This window comes from Lygodium microphyllum, chromosome 21, assembly GCF_053477565.2.
Source record: "Lygodium microphyllum isolate KBCC chromosome 21, Lygodium_microphyllum_v1.1.10, whole genome shotgun sequence".
Taxonomy (NCBI): domain Eukaryota; kingdom Viridiplantae; phylum Streptophyta; class Polypodiopsida; order Schizaeales; family Lygodiaceae; genus Lygodium; species Lygodium microphyllum.
Window position 1 is genome coordinate 94,737,538 of NC_141155.1, and position 21,422 is coordinate 94,758,959.

At 41.2% G+C, this 21,422-nt stretch overlaps 1 protein-coding gene across 2 annotated transcripts; it reads left to right on the forward strand.

Moving 5' to 3' along the window:
* Positions 1-17,989: 17,989 nt before the first annotated feature.
* LOC148018302 (heat stress transcription factor A-1b-like) lies at positions 17,990-20,782 on the forward strand. 2 transcript variants are annotated; one of them, XM_087661877.1, is made up of 3 exons: positions 17,990-18,845; positions 19,290-20,227; positions 20,523-20,782. In XM_087661877.1, the coding sequence occupies exons 1-3, from the start codon at positions 17,991-17,993 to the stop codon at positions 20,689-20,691; spliced, it is 1,962 nt and encodes a 653-aa protein (XP_087518003.1). In that variant the 5' UTR covers position 17,990; the 3' UTR covers positions 20,692-20,782. The 2 variants fall into 2 exon arrangements, with proteins under 2 accessions (XP_087518003.1, XP_087518004.1); XM_087661878.1 differs by having other exon boundaries at positions 17,991-18,845; positions 19,290-20,190.
* Positions 20,783-21,422: the final 640 nt, after the last annotated feature.

The window sequence follows — 21,422 nt, forward strand, 5'->3', positions numbered from 1 at the left end:
CTTCGAAATCCATAAGACACTCTATAATGCCTTGAAGCTTCGGTGGCTTGCTCTTAATCTCATAATCAAATTCTTGCAAGTGATTAACCACTTTGCTAAACAGTCAGGCGACTGTAACTTATTCAATAACAATCAAAGCCCTTCCGCCGCACTTCCTTTGGAGTACGTGGCGGACTCATGGCGACTATGACCTTGATCTTTTCAGGATCAATTGCAATCGCTACGGAACTAACCACGTGTCCTAACAAGATCCCATAAGGGACTCCAAAGATGCACTTCCATGGGTTAATAGCTATGCAAAATTGTCCGCAACGCTCAAAACACTTCCGCAAAATGATCAACTGTCTATCCCTTACGGTGGCTGCCCCCAGATCATCATTGAATACTTTCAGCTCCTCTGGGGAGATGTCACCAAAGGTCTTATCGGTTGTTCTTTGCCATGAAACCAAGTGCATTACACAACCCAAATGCCTTCACATGGTACGCAAAGGTACCGAAGACTGTAATAAATGTCATTTTTAGCTTGTCTTGCTTAGCGATCGCCATTTGGTTATACTTTGCAAAGCAGTCCATAAACAAATAGATTTCCCTACCCGCTAGTTGATCCAAAATTTGGTCAATAAATGGCAATGGGTAGTAATCTTTAATAGTCTGCTTATTCAACTCTCTAAAATCTACACAAAGACGGATTTGATTATTCTTCTTCTTCCTGATCACAACTGGTGAGCACCATTCAATATGCTGAACAGGGAAGATCAAACCCACTTTCCGCAACTTCTGTAGTTCCTCATACAACCTGTCCCTTAATTCAAAAGGCATATGCCTTACTTTCTAACGTATAGGGCGAGTACTTTCCTTTACAGGAATAGTATGCATAGCTAGACAGGGAGGAATACCTCGAAGTTCGTCATAACTCCAAGCAAAAATGTCGCGAAACTCTCGAATTAAGGACACATAATCCTCTCTTTCTTCCGAACTGAGCATGGAATCTAATTTAATTGGCCGCGAATCATTTAGCGTACCAAGATCCAGGTCAATAATGTCCGCGTCTCTTATTCGATCATAAGGCTCTATCGGCTCATTCAAGGTTATCTAATAAATATCCTCTGTAGTGGACCCTTCCTTAGATACATCGCTCGATGACGTCTCACTACCAAAGGGATTATCTACTGTTTCTAGTTCAGTGGAGGATAGTGGAGCTCTCTCACTCTGAGGAGACTCAGGGTAAGCATCCACTATTATATGATGGGCACCTCGACCTAGAATCACTCGATCAGCGGGTATATTGACTTGACAGTCTGTCCGTAGAATCCATGTCCTGCCTAGAAAAACTCAATAGCTAGGACGTCCTGCAAACCTTATCACCCTAAAGTCCAGTTAGCATTCCACACTCGCAACTATAACGTGGACCTTAGTAATGCAACCTTCTGGTTGTCTTAGACTATCATCAGCCAGCCTAAGAAGTGTGGAACCGTCTTTTTGGATCTCTAGGCCTAACCTCTCCATCAAGTCTGAACTTATGATATTGACGGAGGATCCAGTGTCCACGATAGCGTGTTCCACTAATATTCCATCCACATATGCCGGAACCCTAGGGCAATGCTTTTCAGCATGATCAAACCAATCTTTCCCCACTCTAGTTATGCCCAAAGGTTCTACTATATACCCTATACGCAGGATTTTCTTGAATTCCTTACGTACTCCTAGAGAAAGTTTAATCAATTGCAGGAGATTCACGTCTGGTTTGACTTCGCAAAGGAAACTTGCTAGATCAAAGTCATGACAATTAGCCAAAGTTCTTTTCTCGCACCAAACCATTCTCTCATTTGATCTTTCCATCGGCTTTGGTGCCTCTTTTTTGGCCTTTACCTTCTTTCTTGGCAATTCTTTATCCTCCTCGAGATCGACTTTACTACCAATAAGTCTTAACGGTCCACCTTCCTTATCAGGATTCAAGACTCGCTTTTTCCTAGTATCTTGCTTAGGGCTTCCCTCGACAGGTTTTACAATTCCTTTGTCACCCTCTTTAATCTTTTGACCTCTTGTTACGGCTCGTAGATTAGAAATTTCAGCATCATTGACACGTACAGCCTCAATAAGGCTGACTCCACTGCCATGAGGTAACTCCTCTACAACAGCCTTTCCTCTTTGCAATATTTGCCTTGGTCCATCGTCTTGCTAGGGATTATTCCCTTGTGCGCGATGGTTAACTGGACCTGGTTGTTTACTCCCTTGTTGGAGAGAACTGATCATACTCCAACAAGTAGCAACTAAGTGGCCAGACTTCCCGCAAATATCACATTTGACATTCGGGCAATTCCTAGGGAAATGTTGGCCCCCACACCACTTACAGCTAAATCTTGAGGGGCCACCCCCTTCAGGGCGTCGGCTCCCTATCAAATCCTATTACTTCTTAAGAAAATTGACATCCACAGCTATTTGTCGATACTACTCAGAGATCATATCGGTGTAGTGCTTCATCATGTCCTTAACTTCACCAAGGACATTAGAAGCACTAGACTCATAGCCACGATCATCAATCTGTCATCCCATGGGCCTAACCACTTGATTAGAAATCGGCTGCTGACCAACTAGGACAACATTAGGATTCATTGTTTGGTTTCCACCACTATTTAGGGAGGCCGCCTGACTAGCCATAGGCATAGTCATGCTAGAAGAAGCTGGTAACATAGGCAAATTCGACATAATACTCCGTCTGCCACCCATATTTAACATGCGGTCCCCTTGACTCCCATTGGTCAAGGCCAAATTATTACCATTCCAATTTATCCTTGCTGCATAAGCCGCTTGTAAGCGCGACTCTACTCCTTTTGCTTGGGCAATGGCAGTGTCAATATCGGCCAAAGTAACACTACTCAGCTGCACCTGGATATTAAAATCCAATCCATATAGGAAATATTGCAATTGTGCAGCCGATGGAATGGGAATATAAGCATTAAGTTTGCGAAGAACTTGCTTTGGTTTCTTGGCATATTTTTGGACATTCTCATTTGGCTCTTGGCGTGTTACATTCAACACACATAACCAATATTGTCCACCCTTCTCAGGGGAAAACTCCCTACGGAAAGCCGTAAAAAATTGGGCACTGCTAGTTATTGTTCCAGCTTCTAGACCGTGATACCACACTACCGCTTTTCCTTTTAATGTCATGTCGAAGAACATCATTAGGTGTCCTTCATCTTGGATTCGATAGTTGAACATGAGCGTTTGAAACTCCTTAATGTGGAGTTCTCCATCTTCTTCTGCTAACCTATGGAAAATGGGCAACGGTGCTCCTAATGTCAATAAATCCAGTGTACCTACTGGAATTGCGATAGGTTGTGCCATGGCTACAACTGGATTGATAACAGGAGTTTGTATAGGCAACACTACACCCCCACTTGTTGTGGGTCGATTAACTGGAAATAGGGAAGTACCAAGCCTTCCACTTGTACTCAAAGAGCTACTCGTAACACCTAGGTTACTAGAACCATTGCCACTTATGCGTAACGGGCTGCTCCTTTGAGGAGAATAGCATCTTACATTTTCCAACTACCGTCTAGCCCTCTCAGCACGTTCTGCTTTTTGTATTTCGGGTTGACGGCCCTTGTTAGAGGACATAAACCAACTATTTGGTCCCTAAAAACCCTAGATTCGAGAACCACCACTTGTTGGTGGCTCCCAGCAAACGCACCACTGATGGGACCTAAAATGGTCCAGCACTGGCTATGCCACTAGCCGGACCTCATGCATACAACAGACAACCCCACCACATGGCCTTGCGGGCCAAGAGCGTCTAAAACTCACTTTGCACCAAATGCTTATGACGATTTTGCGTTTGTATCCAATATGTAGTCCAACGTATATTCCCTTCTCCTCAGAGGGAGATCCCATAATATATACGCATAATGCCTCGTAATACACACATAGGGAAGCACCTCTTAGCTGATTGCCGCGACTCCACTGCGACTCTTCTACACCTCGAGGATTGGCCCCAAGATGCGTCGCTAACACATATAACATTCACACAAACTCCACTCTTTCATAATTCAACGTTCCAAGAGATTTTGATTTGCCTCACAAAACTTCCCCAACAAAAGTGCCTGTCTAACCTACAGCTTGGGTTTCCTGTCCTCTTAGCGTTGGTCAAAGTTTATCAATCAATTGCAATGCATTCCAGGAGATACCACGTGGCATGCTTGATGCAATGTGTATGACAATTGTGCATAACCATTTTATGATTAAAAAACTAGCCATGTGAGGTGTGAAAAATAGCCCTTTAATGAATTTTACCTAAGTGTTACGTGTTGCGCTACTTTAGTCTAATACCGAAACTTCCATGCTACTAGTCACCTATATTTAATTATGAAACGATCCCTAAATGCTATGAACAAAGAGGGAAATCCAAATTTGTATCTTTTCAGCAATTAGATCGTTGCACAAACTTCATTTCCCCCCATCACCGTTTAGGTGTTGCTGCGGTGCATACGTGTAAATGGTTGTTTTGTATTATTTTTGTATGTAAAAAGCAATAAACACGTTCTATAACACAAAGGACGAGGCCAAAGTGAGGCTTAACCTCACGCTTTAACCTCGCCAAATATTCACACACATAAATCTTATTTTTTCATATTTTTTGAGCGCGAAAAACCAAAATTTCCCTATTTTTTGCTATTTTTTCCTATGTATTACTCATGAAAAATAGGTATTTTCTGATTTATTTGTATTGGCTTATTATTTTGACTGAAACTTAACATTTTCTATGAGTTTATCCCATTTCCATTCCTTTTTCCCAACTCAAAATCGAAAAAAACCACTAATTTCCATTAAAAATGACATTTTGCGGGTTTTAAAGAATTAATAATGACTCTAAATCATTACAGGTTCTGCATTTTTGTAGTTACAGCCCTCAACCATGATGCAAACAAGGTTCAAACAAAAATTCATTGCATATGAACAACATTTGGACCATGAAACAATAAAAACAAGCAAATTTCTTCGTAAAATTGGAGCATACCGCGTGTCTTGCGTGTTGCGGGTTTTTTTAATAATTATTCTGGGCATCCCACGAACCGATCAACAACTATTTTTCAATGTTAAACCTCTTTCTCAGCCTCCTCTTCATCTTGGAGCAATCCGATCACAGTCGGATAAGCATTCTTCAGCCCCTCTTCTTCTTAATTTCTTGCACATGAATTGCCTCTATGTAGGAGAGAGAGGGAGGAGAGAGAAAGACTGGTTTTTGAACTCCACAACCAGGCAGCCAATTGATGGGCGGAGATTGGTGATGGAGAGCGAAGATCAAGGATAGAACAACCATGAGATCAGTTGGGGGGTTGCTTGTAGGCTCTCCAACCCCCCTTCTCACCAAATGTGGATATGGTGCCTCCACCCTTGTCAGGCGGTGAAAAAAATGGCCCCTCCCCCCCCCCCCCCCCCCCCCAATTCTCATGAAAATTTTGGGGGGGCTCCCTTCACAACCTTTGGCCTTTCAAAAGTCCATTTCCACTTGACTTTTTGGTCTTTGGCCTTCCGGGCACTCCCTTTTCCCAGACCGGTGTCGGATACTTGATCTGAAAATTCCTGGGCGTCCGTCTTGAAGTCTCCACTGCCGGGCAGCTCCCAAGGTCTCGTCTCGCATGCCAAAAAATTATGAAAATTCTCCAATTTTCGTTCAGTGGATCTTTTAAGCACTTTCCGGGCATTGCCACTTAAAATCATATTGATTGCCACCGCCGCCTTCGATGAAGTCTATTTTTCCCCTGATATTCGTAATTTTTGGCTATTTTTAAGCACTTCTTGGCATAAAAAATCATATATCATTGCCCGACCACTCTTCCTAAGGGACTCTCCCTCCTAAAGACCTATTCGGTGACTTGTTAATGATGCCAGGAGGCATATTCCACGGTGGATTCCGTGAGGTTTTACGGTGGATTCCGTAAACTTAGATGACCGGGGCTCATACGCAAAGAGGATTCTTTGTGCGAGAAGTTGATGGGGACGCCTGTCCTTTTCGGGCGTTTCATTAATTTAGTGTGTACATGGGTGATTCCATAGCGGGTGATTCCGCAAAATGCATATTAAATTAATAAACGTTTATGAGTTTAGAGTGCGCACTCGTAATAAATTAAGGTTAGGATTTATTTCTAACCAGTTGATTTATTTATGTAGCTGAAGACTGCTAGGTATTCACTTTTGTCGGTTTAATTGTGTTATTTTACTAACGATTGTGAATGCTTCAGTTGATGTGTAGAGATAGCAGCAGTGGCGGAGGAAAGCATTGGAGTCTAGCGGGTTTCCGATCTTTGGACTATATTTTGATAGGCGCCACGCCTATATTTTGATTATGTCTATAGAGACATCTATTATTTATTATTATTTTGTATGCACTTATGCGCCTGGATATGTTATTTTTATTTGGACATTGAGATTGGGCGTGCCAGACTCTTTGGGCACCGTCCATTAGCTTTATTTTCCTATTTTTGGTAGAAAGCAAACTCAAAAGCTAAAAGCTTGTCATATTTTTGTAATTGGGCTATTTTTGAGCAAAAAGATTGGAAATATATATTAAATACATGCTTTGTGAAGCGCTCACACAAGGCATGGGGGAGATTCAACCCAATTTGTCTCTTGTCTCATGTCGTGCTTGTTTTTACATTGGTTTTTGTGCTAAAAAGTAGAGTGCTTTGTTCTTGGGGACCTTTGGGAATTCACTACGTGAGCTACCTGCGTCCGATCTGCGCACCAGTGGTATCAGAGCGGAGCAGAGATCAAGGGCTTCCAATCGCTACCAATCTCGGGCGAAGGCGGAGCTCCAAGAACAAACGGCCTCTACAGTCAATCTCGTCGCGAACCGTCGATACAGGCAGACTTCTGGCGATCAAGAACCCCTATTTCCACTGTCAGATCGCGAAGGACCACTCTCTGTCGGCGGAGGACCACTCCCTCATCTTCATGAACAAGTCGTGATAAACCAGTAAGAGCCATATCTATTTCTTCATTAAAAAAAGCTTAGTTTTAAGCTTAAGAAGCTTATTAGCTTCAAAACGTCGAATCGAGGCAAGAGGAGGAGCATCCCGAAAATCGTGCGGAATCAAAAACGGCCCCCCCCCCCCCACGATCAGAAAAAAACGGCGCCTTCTTAAGCTTATTAGCTTAAGCTTAATTTATTAAGCTTAAGTCATCAAGCTACTCTGCAAGTTCTACTGGGCAGACAAGTCTGCAAACTCTCGGTCACGCACTCCAGAAGACAAGTTTCGCAAGTCGACACTAATCAAGTACTGCAAGTCCTGCAAATCGGCTAAGTCCAGCAAGTCAACAACCCTGCAAGTCTGCTAAGTCTGCAACTCTGCAAGTCAGACTAAATCAGAACTGATTAACGCTCGAAACTCCTAGAAGACTTGTTCGTTTGCAAAAACTCAGAACTGGAAAGTTGTTCGCAGCAAGCTGTTTTACCTATCTACAAGTTCGTTGAAGTACTTTCAGCAAACGGAGACAGAAATATTTCAGAATTTCTGAAAATTGAAGAAGAAAATACCCAAAAATACATAGCCTTGTAACCCCAAATTTGAGCTACGCTCATCCCGCTAACTGATTTTGAGTGAGAAAGGTTTGTTGAGTTTTACAGGATGACTACCCCACATATGGATGATCCTATGGCTGAAGACGACCTACCCGAGCCTACCATGGAGCAAAAGCTGGATCTTATCATGTTGCAATTGGACGAAGAGCGAAGAGCTAGGCAAGCCTTGCAAGCGCAATTGACAAAGCTACAAGGAGCGTCCACTGATAAAGAAGAACCTCAAGCTGAAGATTTGATACGCCGTACCATCGACGCCACTCTTGAAGCACAAACCATTCGCAAGGAATCCAAGATAAGTAAACGAAGTTTCAAGTTTCGCACTTTCAATGGCATAAGAGAAGGAAAGACTGTTTTATCATTCATTAGCCAGTTTGATGACTATTTCCATGAGGAAACTTATCCTGAGAAAGATAAAATCAAGTGTGTTACTAATCATCTGATAGATAGAGCATCACTTTGGTGGACTGTCGTCCGCAAGAGCATAGAATGTCCTGCTACATGGGAAGATTTCAAGAAGAAGTTCATGCAAAATTTCCTTCCACCGCAATTTCATGAGAAGGCTATCAAGCAATGGGATTTACTTCAACAACGCGATCGTGAGCCTATTCCACAGTATACAGAGCGTTTTTGGAATGCACTCCTACAGCTACGCATGCTTGAAGACGTACCAGAGACGACACATAAGCGGAAGTACATGTCTGGACTTCTTGGACATTACTACGCTGAGGTGAATATGTTCAAGCCTGCTACCCTTGAAGATGCCATCTCCTTAGCTCACGACACTGAAGATAAGTTACGTGGAAGAGATCGACGACCACAACCATTCCAAGCAAACGGTAATTATGGATCTAAACAATTCAATTCAAATTTCAGAAGGTTTAATCCAGGTCGTTTTTCATCACCATCTTTCCGCAAGAATTGGCCTAAACCACCCGCATTACCATCCACTATCAATCCAAATCCTAAGCCTATCCAACAAGCAAATCCAAATATACCCAGACTCCCAGCCATTGCAAATAATGTGACCAAAGCCAAGCCTATCGTATGCTACAAGTGTCACCAGCCAGGCCATCTCGCAGCAAATTGTCATTCAAAGAAGCCATCAGCACATATCAACTACCTTGGAGCTATGGACGAGGACGAGCATGAGGATATGCCGGATTTCACTGAAGAAGAAGATGATCCTACTACTACTTCCGACACTTTACCAGGTATGCCTACTTTACATTCATTGTTGACTATGAAATGTATGGTGCATGGAAAAGAAAGAATTATATTACATGATGACGGTAGTACGCATGATTTTATTTCAGCAAAATTGGTAAAGGAATTGAAATTGCATACAGTACCTACGCACTATCGCATAAAAGCTGCATTTTTAGGCACTAGGTACAATGGCACACAAGAAGTTCAAGATTTAGAAATTCAAATTGGTCCATATATTGAAAGAAGAAATTTCTTAGTTGTCCCATTACAGTCTAGCGACATTATTCTAGGAATGCCATGGAGACACCAGCATAATCCAAACATAGATTATTCCACCCACACAATGAATATTAATTTTCAAGGAAAATCTATTACATTATTTGGTATGCATGCATCTCATATGTTTCCACTGCTTTCGCATACTCAAGCAGAACGTGCACTACGCAAGAATACTAAATCATATCTCATTTGGGTGAATGAATTGCACGCAAAAGAAACTCATATGCACCCTAGGCATAAGGAATTTCTTGCATATTTTAAGGACTGTTTCGCAGAAGACCTACCACCAGGTTTACCTCCATCACGACCAGAAGACCATAAGATTGACCTAATACCTGGCACACAACCACCTTGCAAAGCCCCATATAGGCACAATCAAATAGAGCAAAAAGAAATCCAGACTCAAGTAGAAGAATTACTAAATAGAGGTTTAATTCGACCTAGCAGTTCTCCATTCGGTGCACCTGTGCTCTTAGTCAAGAAAAAGAATAATACTTATCGGATGTGTATTGACTACCGAGCATTAAACAAGATCACTGTAAAGAATAGGTATCCTATACCTAGAGTTGACGACCTTATGGACAAACTGCAAGGATCTTCTATATTTAGTAAAATTGACCTTAAATCTGGATATCATCAGGTGAGGTTAGATAGATCCGACATATTTAAGACTGCATTCAGGACACAGTTTGGCCATTACGAATTCTTAGTTATGCCATTCGGATTAACTAATGCACCTGCCACTTTCAGTAGAATGATGAACCGTATTTTTCTAAAATATCAATATTGTGTGATTGTTTTCTTTGATGATATTTTAGTGTTCAGTCAAAGTGAAAAAGAGCATTATGAGCATTTATCATTAGTTTTTCAATTACTGAAAGAAAATCAATTGTTTGCAAATCCTGACAAGAGTGAATTCTTTAAGACAGAAATAGAATATCTAGGTCATATTGTATCAAAAGAAGGAATAAAAGTTGATCCTAAGAAAATTGACGCAATATTGCATTGGCCTATTCCTAAAAATGTACATGAATTACGCTCATTCCTTGGTCTTGCTAGTTTCTATAGGAAGTTTGTACGTAATTTCTCATTACTTGCTTTACCACTGACCAAACTTCTTAAGAAAGGCATTGTTTATCAATGGACTGAAAACCAGCAGAAATCCTTTGATTTACTTAAACGTGTATTGACCAATGCCCCTGTCCTACAATTGCCTGACTTTAATAGACCATTCTTTTTAGTTGTGACCGATGCTAGCGGATCAGGAATAGGAGCCGTGCTTATGCAAGACAACCATCCAATAGCATATTCTAGTTCTAAGCTGAAACCCTCTGAGCTCAAATATTCTACTTATGACAAGGAACTCTTAGCAGTTGTTCAAGCATTGAAACAATGGAAACATTATTTAATGGGTTCAGAATTCATGATAAAGACTGACCAGCAAAGCATTAGACATCTACTTAGCCAACCCCAAATTTCTGACCGTCATATCAAATGGGCTTCATTCATTCAAAGTTTCCATCCTATCATTCAATACCAACCTAGAAAAGAAAATGTAGTTGCCGATGCATTGAGTAGAAGACCTGCAATTCATAACATTTCTATCATATCTTTTGATTCTTTGATTGCTATGAAAGACACATATCACCAGGATATTACTTTTCATTCTGATTGGCAAAAATTAGTTCAAAATAATTTCATTCCTGTTGATTCATTGTCATATAATGATGGATTCATGTTCTTTGAAAAGAGACTGTGTGTTACTATTCCATTCCGATCTTTTGTTTTAAATGAAATTCATTGTCCCCCATATCAAGGTCATAGAGGTATCATTTCTACATTACGCATGTTAACTGAAGATTTTTATTGGCCGCATATGGATGCAGATGTGTCTAATTTTGTTTCTGAATGTCTGATTTGTCAAAGAATAAAGAGACATCATGGTAAACAGTATGGGTTATTAATGCCTTTATCTATTCCATCTAAACCTTGGGAACATATATCTATGGATTTCATTACTGGCTTACCAAATACTAAATCTAACCATGACATGATTTGGACAATTGTAGATAGATTTAGTAAGCAAGCATATTTCATTGCATGTAAGAAAACTTTAACAGCATCACAAGCAGCACAGTTATTTTTAAAAACTGTTTTTACTAACCATGGATTGCCGAAAGTGATTATTTCAGATAGAGATTCTAGATTTTGTAATAATTTCTGGATTACACTGTTTTCAAATCTAGGCACAAAGATTGATTTTTCATCTGCATTTCATCCAGAAACAAATGGACAAACAGAAGCCACAAATAGCACTATTCTAGATCTTTTACGTGCATACACTATCTCTAAACCTCAGACATGGGATACTCATTTGCATTTATTACAGTTTGCTTACAATAATACACCGCACACATCTACAAAGAAAGCACCTTTTGAAGTTATTTATGGATATAGATTATCTACACCTGTTGCCTCTTTGTCTAATAGAATACAAAGTGCCGATGATATTGCTGTTATGCATAACACTATTTTTGATGAGGTAAAGGATATGATTGCTAAAGCCCAACAATCATATACCAAACAAGCCAACAAGAAAAGACAAGCCATGAATTTCAAAATTGATGATTATGTTTGGCTTAGAATAGAAAAGCGTAGACTGCAAAGTGTAGATAGACATCCAGTTGTCAAATTAGCCCCTAGATTCTACAGACCATTTAGAATCATTCATAAGATTAATGACAATGCATTCAAGTTAGAACTGCCATCACATTGGAAAATTCATAATACCTTCCATATTAGTTTATTGAGACCATTTAGAGGACAATTACCTATCCACCCTGTCTATGAAAACCCACCTTTACTAGAAGAAGAGACTGAAATCCTTGAACCAGAAGCCATCATAGACACTGATTACATGACCACTAGAACTGGCCGAAGGTATTCTAGATATCTAGTGAAATTTAAGAACCGTAGAAGAAGCACAATGGATGCACGCTAGAGACCTAAATGCTTTCCCCACTCTGTTAGCTCCACATTGAGCTAATAGCAATTGAGGTCAATTGCTATCCCACCCCGGGGGTATGATGCCAGGAGGCATATTCCACGGTGGATTCCGTGAGGTTTTACGGTGGATTCCGTAAACTTAGATGACCGGGGCTCATACGCAAAGAGGATTCTTTGTGCGAGAAGTTGATGGGGACGCCTGTCCTTTTCGGGCGTTTCATTAATTTAGTGTGTACATGGGTGATTCCATAGCGGGTGATTCCGCAAAATGCATATTAAATTAATAAACGTTTATGAGTTTAGAGTGCGCACTCGTAATAAATTAAGGTTAGGATTTATTTCTAACCAGTTGATTTATTTATGTAGCTGAAGACTGCTAGGTATTCACTTTTGTCGGTTTAATTGTGTTATTTTACTAACGATTGTGAATGCTTCAGTTGATGTGTAGAGATAGCAGCAGTGGCGGAGGAAAGCATTGGAGTCTAGCGGGTTTCCGATCTTTGGATTATATTTTGATAGGCGCCACGCCTATATTTTGATTATGTCCATAGAGACATCGATTATTTATTATTATTTTGTATGCGCTTATGCGCCTGGATATGTTATTTTTATTTGGACATTGAGATTGGGCGTGCCAGACTCTTTGGGCACCGTCCATTAGCTTTATTTTCCTATTTTTGGTAGAAAGCAAACTCAAAAGCTAAAAGCTTGTCATATTTTTGTAATTGGGCTATTTTTGAGCAAAAAGATTGGAAATATATATTAAATACATGCTTTGTGAAGCGCTCACACAAGGCGTGGGGGAGATTCAACCCAATTTGTCTCTTGTCTCATGTCGTGCTTGTTTTTACATTGGTTTTTGTGCTAAAAAGTAGAGTGCTTTGTTCTTGGGGACCTTTGGGAATTCACTACGTGAGCTACCTGCGTCCGATCTGCGCACCAGTTAATTAGATGAATGGCTATCATAACAGCCTTTGTAAAAGCCATGAGGTAATGTAGCATGAGACAACATTATGAGGGGCAGTGAGCTCCCTCTTTATCCCCTTGCTGTCACAAAATGCCTGAAAGGCTTTGGACACATACTCCCCACCATTGTCAGAGCAAAGACACTTAAGTGTCTTATCAGTCTAGGTCTCAACTAATGCCAAGAATTTCTAAAACTTGTCAAGCACTTCGTCCTTTTGCTACGAATAGAGTAAACCCATACCTTCCGAGTAGCATCATTGACAAATGTGACAAAGTATTTATTTCCTCCTAGAGACAACCCTAACACTTGACATACATGAGAATGTACTAACTCTAGAGACAAAGATTTCAGTGAAAGAGACTTTTTATGAGATGTATGTGCATGCTTACCATAAACACAATTATCATAGTGCTCAAAATTAGCATAACAAAGACAAGGCAAGTAACCCAAATGAGAAAGTACTTTCATTCATGTTTGACTCATGTGTCCCAACCGGCCATGTCACAAGGAAACACTTGGCTACTCGATCACAGGGCAACAACATGGTCACGCTCACTAGATACATGAAGTGGATACAAAGTATCGCTCTTTGAGCTTCTAGCAATAACCCTAGATCCTCTATAGATATTCCATTTCCCATCACCAAAGGTGGTATGAAATCCATCATCATCTAGTTGTCCAGTACTAATCAAGCTCTTCTTGAGCTAAGGTACATGCCTTACATTCTAAAGAATGAAGATAGATCCATGTTGAAATTGCAATTGCACATCGCAAATGCTTACATTGTCACATGCATAATTGTCCCCAAGAAGGACAGCATCATATCGACCTCCTGTATAGTCTGTAAACCGCTCACGATGAGGGGTGACATAAAAAGAGGCACCTGAATCCAAAATCCAAGTGTGCATGTCATCATCCGTAGTATTGGCTATCAAAGTATGTGCACTAAAACATGAAGAGACAAAGAGTACATCACTCCCAATATCACTCTCATGGCTAACTACATTCACCTCTTGAATCTTTAATTGCTCTTCTTAGCAGGCTGACTCTCTTTCTTCTCTTCCTTGCTGTCATCCGTCTTCTTGCCCTTTCCTTTCTCTTTCTTCCATTTATGGCAGTCACATTTGAAGTGACCCTTCTTGTCACAATGATGGCATTTAACATTCTTATTACGTGATTTATTGTGTTGTCGTGCTGCTATGTACATACCATGTAAAAAAATCTAGAGTGTGGCTTCCTTTTAGATTTAGAGAGACAATGCCACTTTAGGCGTGTTAGTGTCCATGGTTCAAAATATTAGATTTTTTTTTGGATAAAATTTTAGCTAAATTTTTATATTCTAGATATTATCTCTTGTAAAAATCCATAAAACTAGAGACAACTTCTAGATTAGGATGACATGTAAAAGAAAGCATGTAGCTTTCACCCAATTTGAGAGGATTTTATATAAAAAGAGAGATTGACAAAATCGTGCAACGCATGATCGCTGTTTTCAGGTAGTGAATAGCACTCCGAAGGGGGAGATGAAGGAGTGATTTGACAGAATTCTGGCCAGGTGTGCTAGTATTTTACCCCCCTTTCCGAGCCAATGGAAGCATCAGATTGGTGATCTGAGCAGCATAGAGGAAGGTATTATTTTATACACGTTTTTGTCTATTAGAGTTATATCTTCTCACAATGCTGAAAGAAACTGACAAGCTTCATCTTTGTTAGTATTCTTCTTCATTTTCTATTTCTTTTTTGGAGTATTCTTCTACGTCTTCAATTTCTTTGAACCCCTTCTCTTCCGTCTACTCCTCTCCTTGAATCTACCTTCACCCTGCTATCTCTTATCTTTAAGAACTTGGCTTGAACCTTCAACCCTTCTCTTATCTCTACCATCTCCAGAGTCTAAGCTTTTGAACCCCCATACATTCTTCTCTTGCCAAACCCCTGTGGTGGCCTTCAACCCTACGCATTGCGACATTGGTGAACCTGACGTGAAGGTCAGTGTAAGAGAACTCCAAGATGGGGGATTCTTCAAGAGATACTCTACAACAATTGGTACACATACTGCAATAGACTTAGCAACAACAAATCCAAATGTTACAACAACAACAACAAAGGCAAGACGAAGAGAAGATTGATTCCACAGCTATCAAGGCCCTAGAGGAAGTTGGAAAACAATTTAATGGTCAAAATGTCTATGTTTTTATTCGCTTGTATGTTGAAAAAATGCTTTTCTTTGGTGTACCACAACATGCATGGAGTCACTATTTTACTAGACCAGCCAAGCATGGTCTTCAAGAGAGAATCCATGGTCTTGTTCAGCAAGATGCGGATTGGGCTGCATTCAAAAAATCCCTACACGAAGAATTCTTCTTAGAAGACTCTAGCCTAATGATGAAGAAAAGTTTCATTGATTGGGTTGAGAAACCCAACAAAGGTTTAGCTGCAACAACTTTATACCATGAATTTGAAAGTAAATTTGGACAACTTGATGCTAAAGACCAACAAAGTATGGAAGGTCAGAAGATTGAATTATTCCTTAAGGTTGCAGATCCCATTCTGCAAGAGAAGCTTGATGATTGCCTAGAAGATGCTACCTCCGAATCAGGAGTTAAGATTGCATGGACAGATGTTATTGATGCAGTTAACATGATTGCTCGAAGAGAGTGGATGCGACTAAGATTGGGCTCTACTTCAACTTCAACAACTCCATTGATGGAGCTTGTTTCACCTTCAAAATTCCCTATTCCTGTGACTAATCAACCAACATGGGTGGCGGACACATGCACCACCCTTTATCCCTACCCTTTGTTCCAACATTTATGCCATGAATACAAGGATTCTTTATTGATATTTTATGTGTGTCTTTCCCCCTTGCCATTTTCGTGCTCATGGTATGCTACCACTTGAAGTTTCGTGAAGGTTTGCAACACTTGATATTAGAGCAAATCTAGTCTAGAGCAAACTAGCTTCATAAGGGAGTAATGGTCGCAAAGAAGATCCTAATGCAATGCGACACAACAACCCATGACATGACATGACACGATGCTCCATGGTGTAATACTTGTTGCTGAAAAGTGAAGTTGAACCTGATGTGCTAACAAAGTTGAGAGGGAGTTGTGGCATGATAGGGACATGTGACATACCATTCAAAATGACAACTACATAGAGAGAACTCAAGCTATGGAAGGACACCTCATTTGAAGAGAAGGACAAGTTATGTCACTAGCGTAAGGTTGCCTACATAAGAAAAATGAGCTATAGCTCAAACAAATCAAGCAAACATAGAAGACAATCAAGGAGTTGAAGAAGACACTCCAAGGAACCAATGTGTTGCAGAATCTCAAGGAGAAGGCTAAAGAGCTAGAAGAGGACTTAGATGAGGTCGACTACCAATTGATCATGGTATATGCAAGAACTAGACCGTGGCAAGTCAAGATGGCTTGAGACCTAGACACGGAGCTATAAGGCGATATAATCCTAAGGTGGGATTGGGAGATCACATGTGGATTTGAAGAAGCACAAGAGTGGGATGAACTATACATGAAGTCAATGAGAGTTGGCAAAGTCCAGCAAAGAGTTAAAGAGTGGAATGAAGCCAACCAAAGAAGAGTAAACAAGTGAAGAGAAGACAAAGGAGAGTTGAGAGAAGGAGGAGGTGACATGTGAAGAAGATGTCTGGTCAAACGAAGAAGAAGAATAGTGACAACCGTAACCCAACTACTACCTTGAAGACTACTATTAGAGAGATAGAAGGCGACTACCCCAAAGAGCAATACCCCATCAACTACTACTTCCTAGAAGAAGGAGAGTAATAGCACCCTGAAGAATATCCCATCGACTACCACTCGGAAGCATAATACCTCTACAATGGCTGCTACCCTGAAGGAGAAGAGTGCTTTTGAGAAGAATGCAACCCATAGAAGGAGTCAAGGAACAATAAGAAAAAGAAGAAAATATAGAATACTATGTAAAAGGAGAAGATGGAATATGGATGTGAGTTTGAAGTTAGAAAGGGTTATGAAGGATTTATGCTATAAGAAAGAAGATGAAGATAGATGGACATGTGAGAAGGATGAGCCCTTACATTCATAGGTTGCAACCCAACCTGAAGATAAACCAATGTTGGAAGAGATAGAGTTTGAGAAGGGAGAGGAGACACATGATTACATGAGTTAAGAAACACATCTATTTGTTGAGATTGAGAATGAGGCCAGTGTGGCGCCCTCCTTTGAGGCATAAGATGCCTTTAAAGATGAGGAAGTAGATGAAGAGATATACTTGAAAAATGAAGATGGAAGGGTGAAAGCACCTTGGGCAAGGAATCCTTTACATGGAGCCAACACTTCATTATGTAGGGTGATATCCCAACCTTAGAAAAGGAGATAGATGAAGTGAAAGAGAATGAAGAAGAGAAGAGTTAGAAGAAGAACAAAAAGTGTGCAAAGAAGAAGAGAAGGGAAGGATGAGTTCGACCCGATCTTGGAACATCTTGTCGTCGATAGCTCAAGCCCCAACAACAACCAATGGATTACCACTTGAAGTCCTGTGAAGGTTCGTAACACCGCACAACAAAACATCCCCCCTCCCCCCCTCAAAATGACCTTAGCAGATTTTCAATTTTCTAAAAAAAACTACGCAAAACCCCCACGTTAGAATTGCTCCAAAGAGTCCAATGGAAATTGTGTATGTTTCTCGTTTCTCAATAGTATTTCCTCCGAACACCGGGGTCTGAAATATTATGCCTATGTGCCGTGTGCGACTCTCTTAAAGTAAGTCTCATGGGGACTCCGGGAGTCTCCGGAAGCTTTTAGAGGGCCGACAATAACCCTCGGAAGCTTCTAGAACCTTCAGAAGGCGCAGTCGCCGGCGGGGGATATAGACATGAAGCCGACATAATTTAAATTTCGTCCGCATTTCATTTCATTTCATCTCGGAACACACGGAATAACAAAAGAAAAGATGCCCTCATCAGCCAAAGAACCGACGAGCCTCGTCTCCTCGGAGGCCCTTTGCCGGGATCGCAAAGCCCCTCCTCCTCCTCATTCTCCATCTCACGATGGCTGTGGCAGACCGAGACAGGGCCTTCGTCCCGTCCAGGATGGAAAAGCGCATGATCTTGGCCATGGTGGCCTCGCTTTGCACTTGAAATCGCAGGAAACCCTTGGCTGGGCGCCTTCGCAGAAATCGCCCTCTCCCAGAGGAAAAATTCGGCCGTCTTCCGGCTATGGCGAAGCTCATTGTAAACGAAGATCGGCTGTTGATGCTTCGCCTGATATTCTTGATCACTGCTTCCAAGCGCTGGGCCATGGTGACAATGACCAAAGCTTGCATCCATCGGCAGGCCTTGCCTCACCTGAGTCCGCATTCGGGAGATGCTCACCTAGGAAGCCATTTGGGAAAAGCTCGCAAGCCAATGGATATGCCAACGTGGAGAGATTGCAGATTTCAGGTGAGTATGAGGAGGAGGAGGGGGACAGCATGCAGGAAGCTAAAGGTACACAGTTATGTCAATCGTCCCAGGTGCAAACTAAGGGTGAGGATAACATGGTCGACGTAACAAATTTGGAGGTCATACTTGACACAATGGTCTCTTCCCAGACAACAGTCGAGCCATGGCAGCCTAACAGCACACCACCTTTCCTCACCAAGACCTATGACATGGTCGATGATCCCAACACGGATTCTATTGTCTCTTGGAGCACCAGCAATAACAGTTTCATCGTCTGGGATCCACATGGATTTGCGTGCAACCTTCTGCCTCGATTCTTCAAGCACAGCAATTTCTCAAGTTTCGTGCGTCAGCTTAACACTTATGTGAGATATGTCCACTCTCCAGTTCTTTCAGTTGGTATTTCCCCTTAGGATGGTTGAGCTTATAGCATAACCTGTGTTTGCAGTAGCGGATTCACAGAGGTAGCAATTTCATGTCTCACCTGTTTTCTTTATGTGTACATCACTGAAAAATTAGTTAAGTTAGGTACCTGCATTGAGTCTCTGTACTTTTGCAATGGGCTTACTGGGGCTTTGTTGCTTCAATTATGTTTTGTAAATGTTTAAAAGCACCATCTGGAAACACACATTGTTTTGGGAGTCTATTCATCACTGGCATAACCTGAGTTTAAGTTTCTGTGGTGTAGGTGCACTATTATTCACAGTTAATGCAGACAACAGCAATCCATACTTTTTCATGGGCTTGTCCTGAAATGCTTAGATTTGTTGTAACCAGATGACTTTAGCTGATACTGCATATTTTGGCAGGGTTTTCGGAAGGTGGATTCTGATCGCTGGGAATTTGCCAATGAAGGGTTCTTGAGAGGGCATAAGTATCTTCTTCAACTTATACACAGACGGAAATCTCTCTCTCAAATCCAGCAACAACAACAATTGGTTGAGAACTTGCAAGGAAAAGAACCATGTGTGGAGACAGGAAAATATGATGGTCATGTAGGCGAGATTGAAAGGCTCAAGAGAGACAAAAATCTCCTTATGCATGAGGTCATTAGGCTTAGGCAACAGCAACAATCAACACAGCATGAAATCAAGGTAATGACAGATCGGGTTCAGTTCACTGAACAAAGACAGCAGCAAATGATGGCCTTCCTGGCTAAGGCAATACAAAATCCGATGTTCATGGAACAACTCAAGCATGCAAGTAAGAAGACCAAACATCTGGAAAAGACTAAAAGAAAGCGCACATTGCCTAGCACAGGGCAAGGTGACATTGAGGATTCTGGATCTTCCCAAGTAACTAGGGATGGGTTGGCTCTTGACCATACCTTGGAACTTACCAATGATGCCAAACTTCTAGGCATCTTGGATCATAATGTAGAGAATCCAGCGTCCCTTCAGCTTGAAGTCCTCCTCAAGGAGATGGGACAAAGCCACATAATTGAGGATGGACTTCCCAAAACATTGGTAGAGGACTCATTGTTAGATGCTGATTTGGCCGAAGCAGAATTAGAGGGAGAAATTGAGGAGTTTTCTGAAGACACAGACTACTGCTTAAATGCGACAATTCAAGTGATGGACGCCAAACAAGCAAAAAATGTTGAAGCTTCAGAACCTGTTTCATGGGATCAGCTATTTGAGCCCATCCATAATCAGTCACCAGCCAACATCTCAGGCAATAATGTTGAAAGTGGAAGTGCTGCAGGTCTAGGTATGCCTGGAGAGCCATCAGACGGAGGTGATGAATGGTGGGGGTGGGCCTAGAACAAGCCAGCTCATCTGCTCAATAAGACAAATAATTAGAGTTGCTCTTAACTCTATTGTGAACTTTCTAATTAAGTAGGAGAGTTTGAGGTGTAAGACAAGTTTGTAATATGCAGGATACAGGTTTATGTAGGGCTATAATGCATTTGTTCTACTAGATATCTTAGGTTTAGTTTGAAAGTCGTTTAAAGGATCCTAGGCACCTTTGTTTTAGTACCATTCTCCTAGTCCCACAAATTAGCAGTCAGGGCAGTTACTGTGCAATCTTTGGTGTTGCAGGAGGAGCAGATTCAGCAGAAGTCTCCGTAGGATGAAGAGGATGTGTGCTTGGAAGGGATCCTTCAGATTTCTTATTGCAGATCTTTGCCATGAGGTTTGCTCTACCTTATGTTTGGTGCCACTAGGCATTTCGTCAGGGTTCATTTCATGTTTCATATGCACGTTTTAAACATCTCTCACTTCTGTATGTGGGCTGGTTGATGCTTTCTGCAAACTGGCTCTTATAATGAGTATGAATGCAAGTGCTTTAAGTTTATTTACTTTATGATGGCCGATTTCTTATCTGTATATCTTCGGAAGGTCAAAATTTTTATGCACATTCCTATCGACTGCAATTGTAGAAAGTTTAATGTTGTAATATGTTGATGGATCATGGGCTTCCATGTATGTTTAGCTGTTCCTTTTACTTGCATATGGTCACTGCCTTGTTTTATAGATGGAGTGGCTTGTATGTGAAACCATTTTGACCTTGCCTTTGGAGTTTATATTTACATGTGTATTCACATGGGCTTTTCTGAGTTGTTATTTAAGGTGTGTTATTTGATATCTGTTAGCAAGATCTATGGAGACTTTTTGCAGATAACTGGTATCCTTGGTCAAATGGAATGTTGGTGGACGTGGTTGTGGTAAGCCTGCCCACAATTCAGTGATATCCGCTTGCCTGCAATGAAAGTGGTGTTATATATGCTTTCCTACAATAAAGTGTTATTTGGAAAGGCCAAGATATGAGTAAGCCTACAACTGAGTGTTACGAGCCTCTGCCTGCCTACAATTCGGCGATATATGCTTGCCTACAACAGAGTGTTTATCACCATGTCAACATGGCGTAAAGGAGAGAGGATAGCTTTGTGGAAACGCATATACCGCACATTTTAAGCAGTGGTGCGTTTGTGGTAGTCG

Bases quoted from the DNA above. Each gene is read 5' to 3' on its own strand.
- LOC148018302 (XM_087661877.1), top strand. From the start codon at position 17,991: ATGCCCTCATCAGCCAAAGAACCGACGAGCCTCGTCTCCTCGGAGGCC. The intron at 18,846-19,289 runs GTGAGATATGTC...ATATTTTGGCAG, and splicing joins TGCGTCAGCTTAACACTTAT to GGTTTTCGGAAGGTGGATTC. The intron at 20,228-20,522 runs GTGGGGGTGGGC...TTGGTGTTGCAG, and splicing joins TCAGACGGAGGTGATGAATG to GAGGAGCAGATTCAGCAGAA.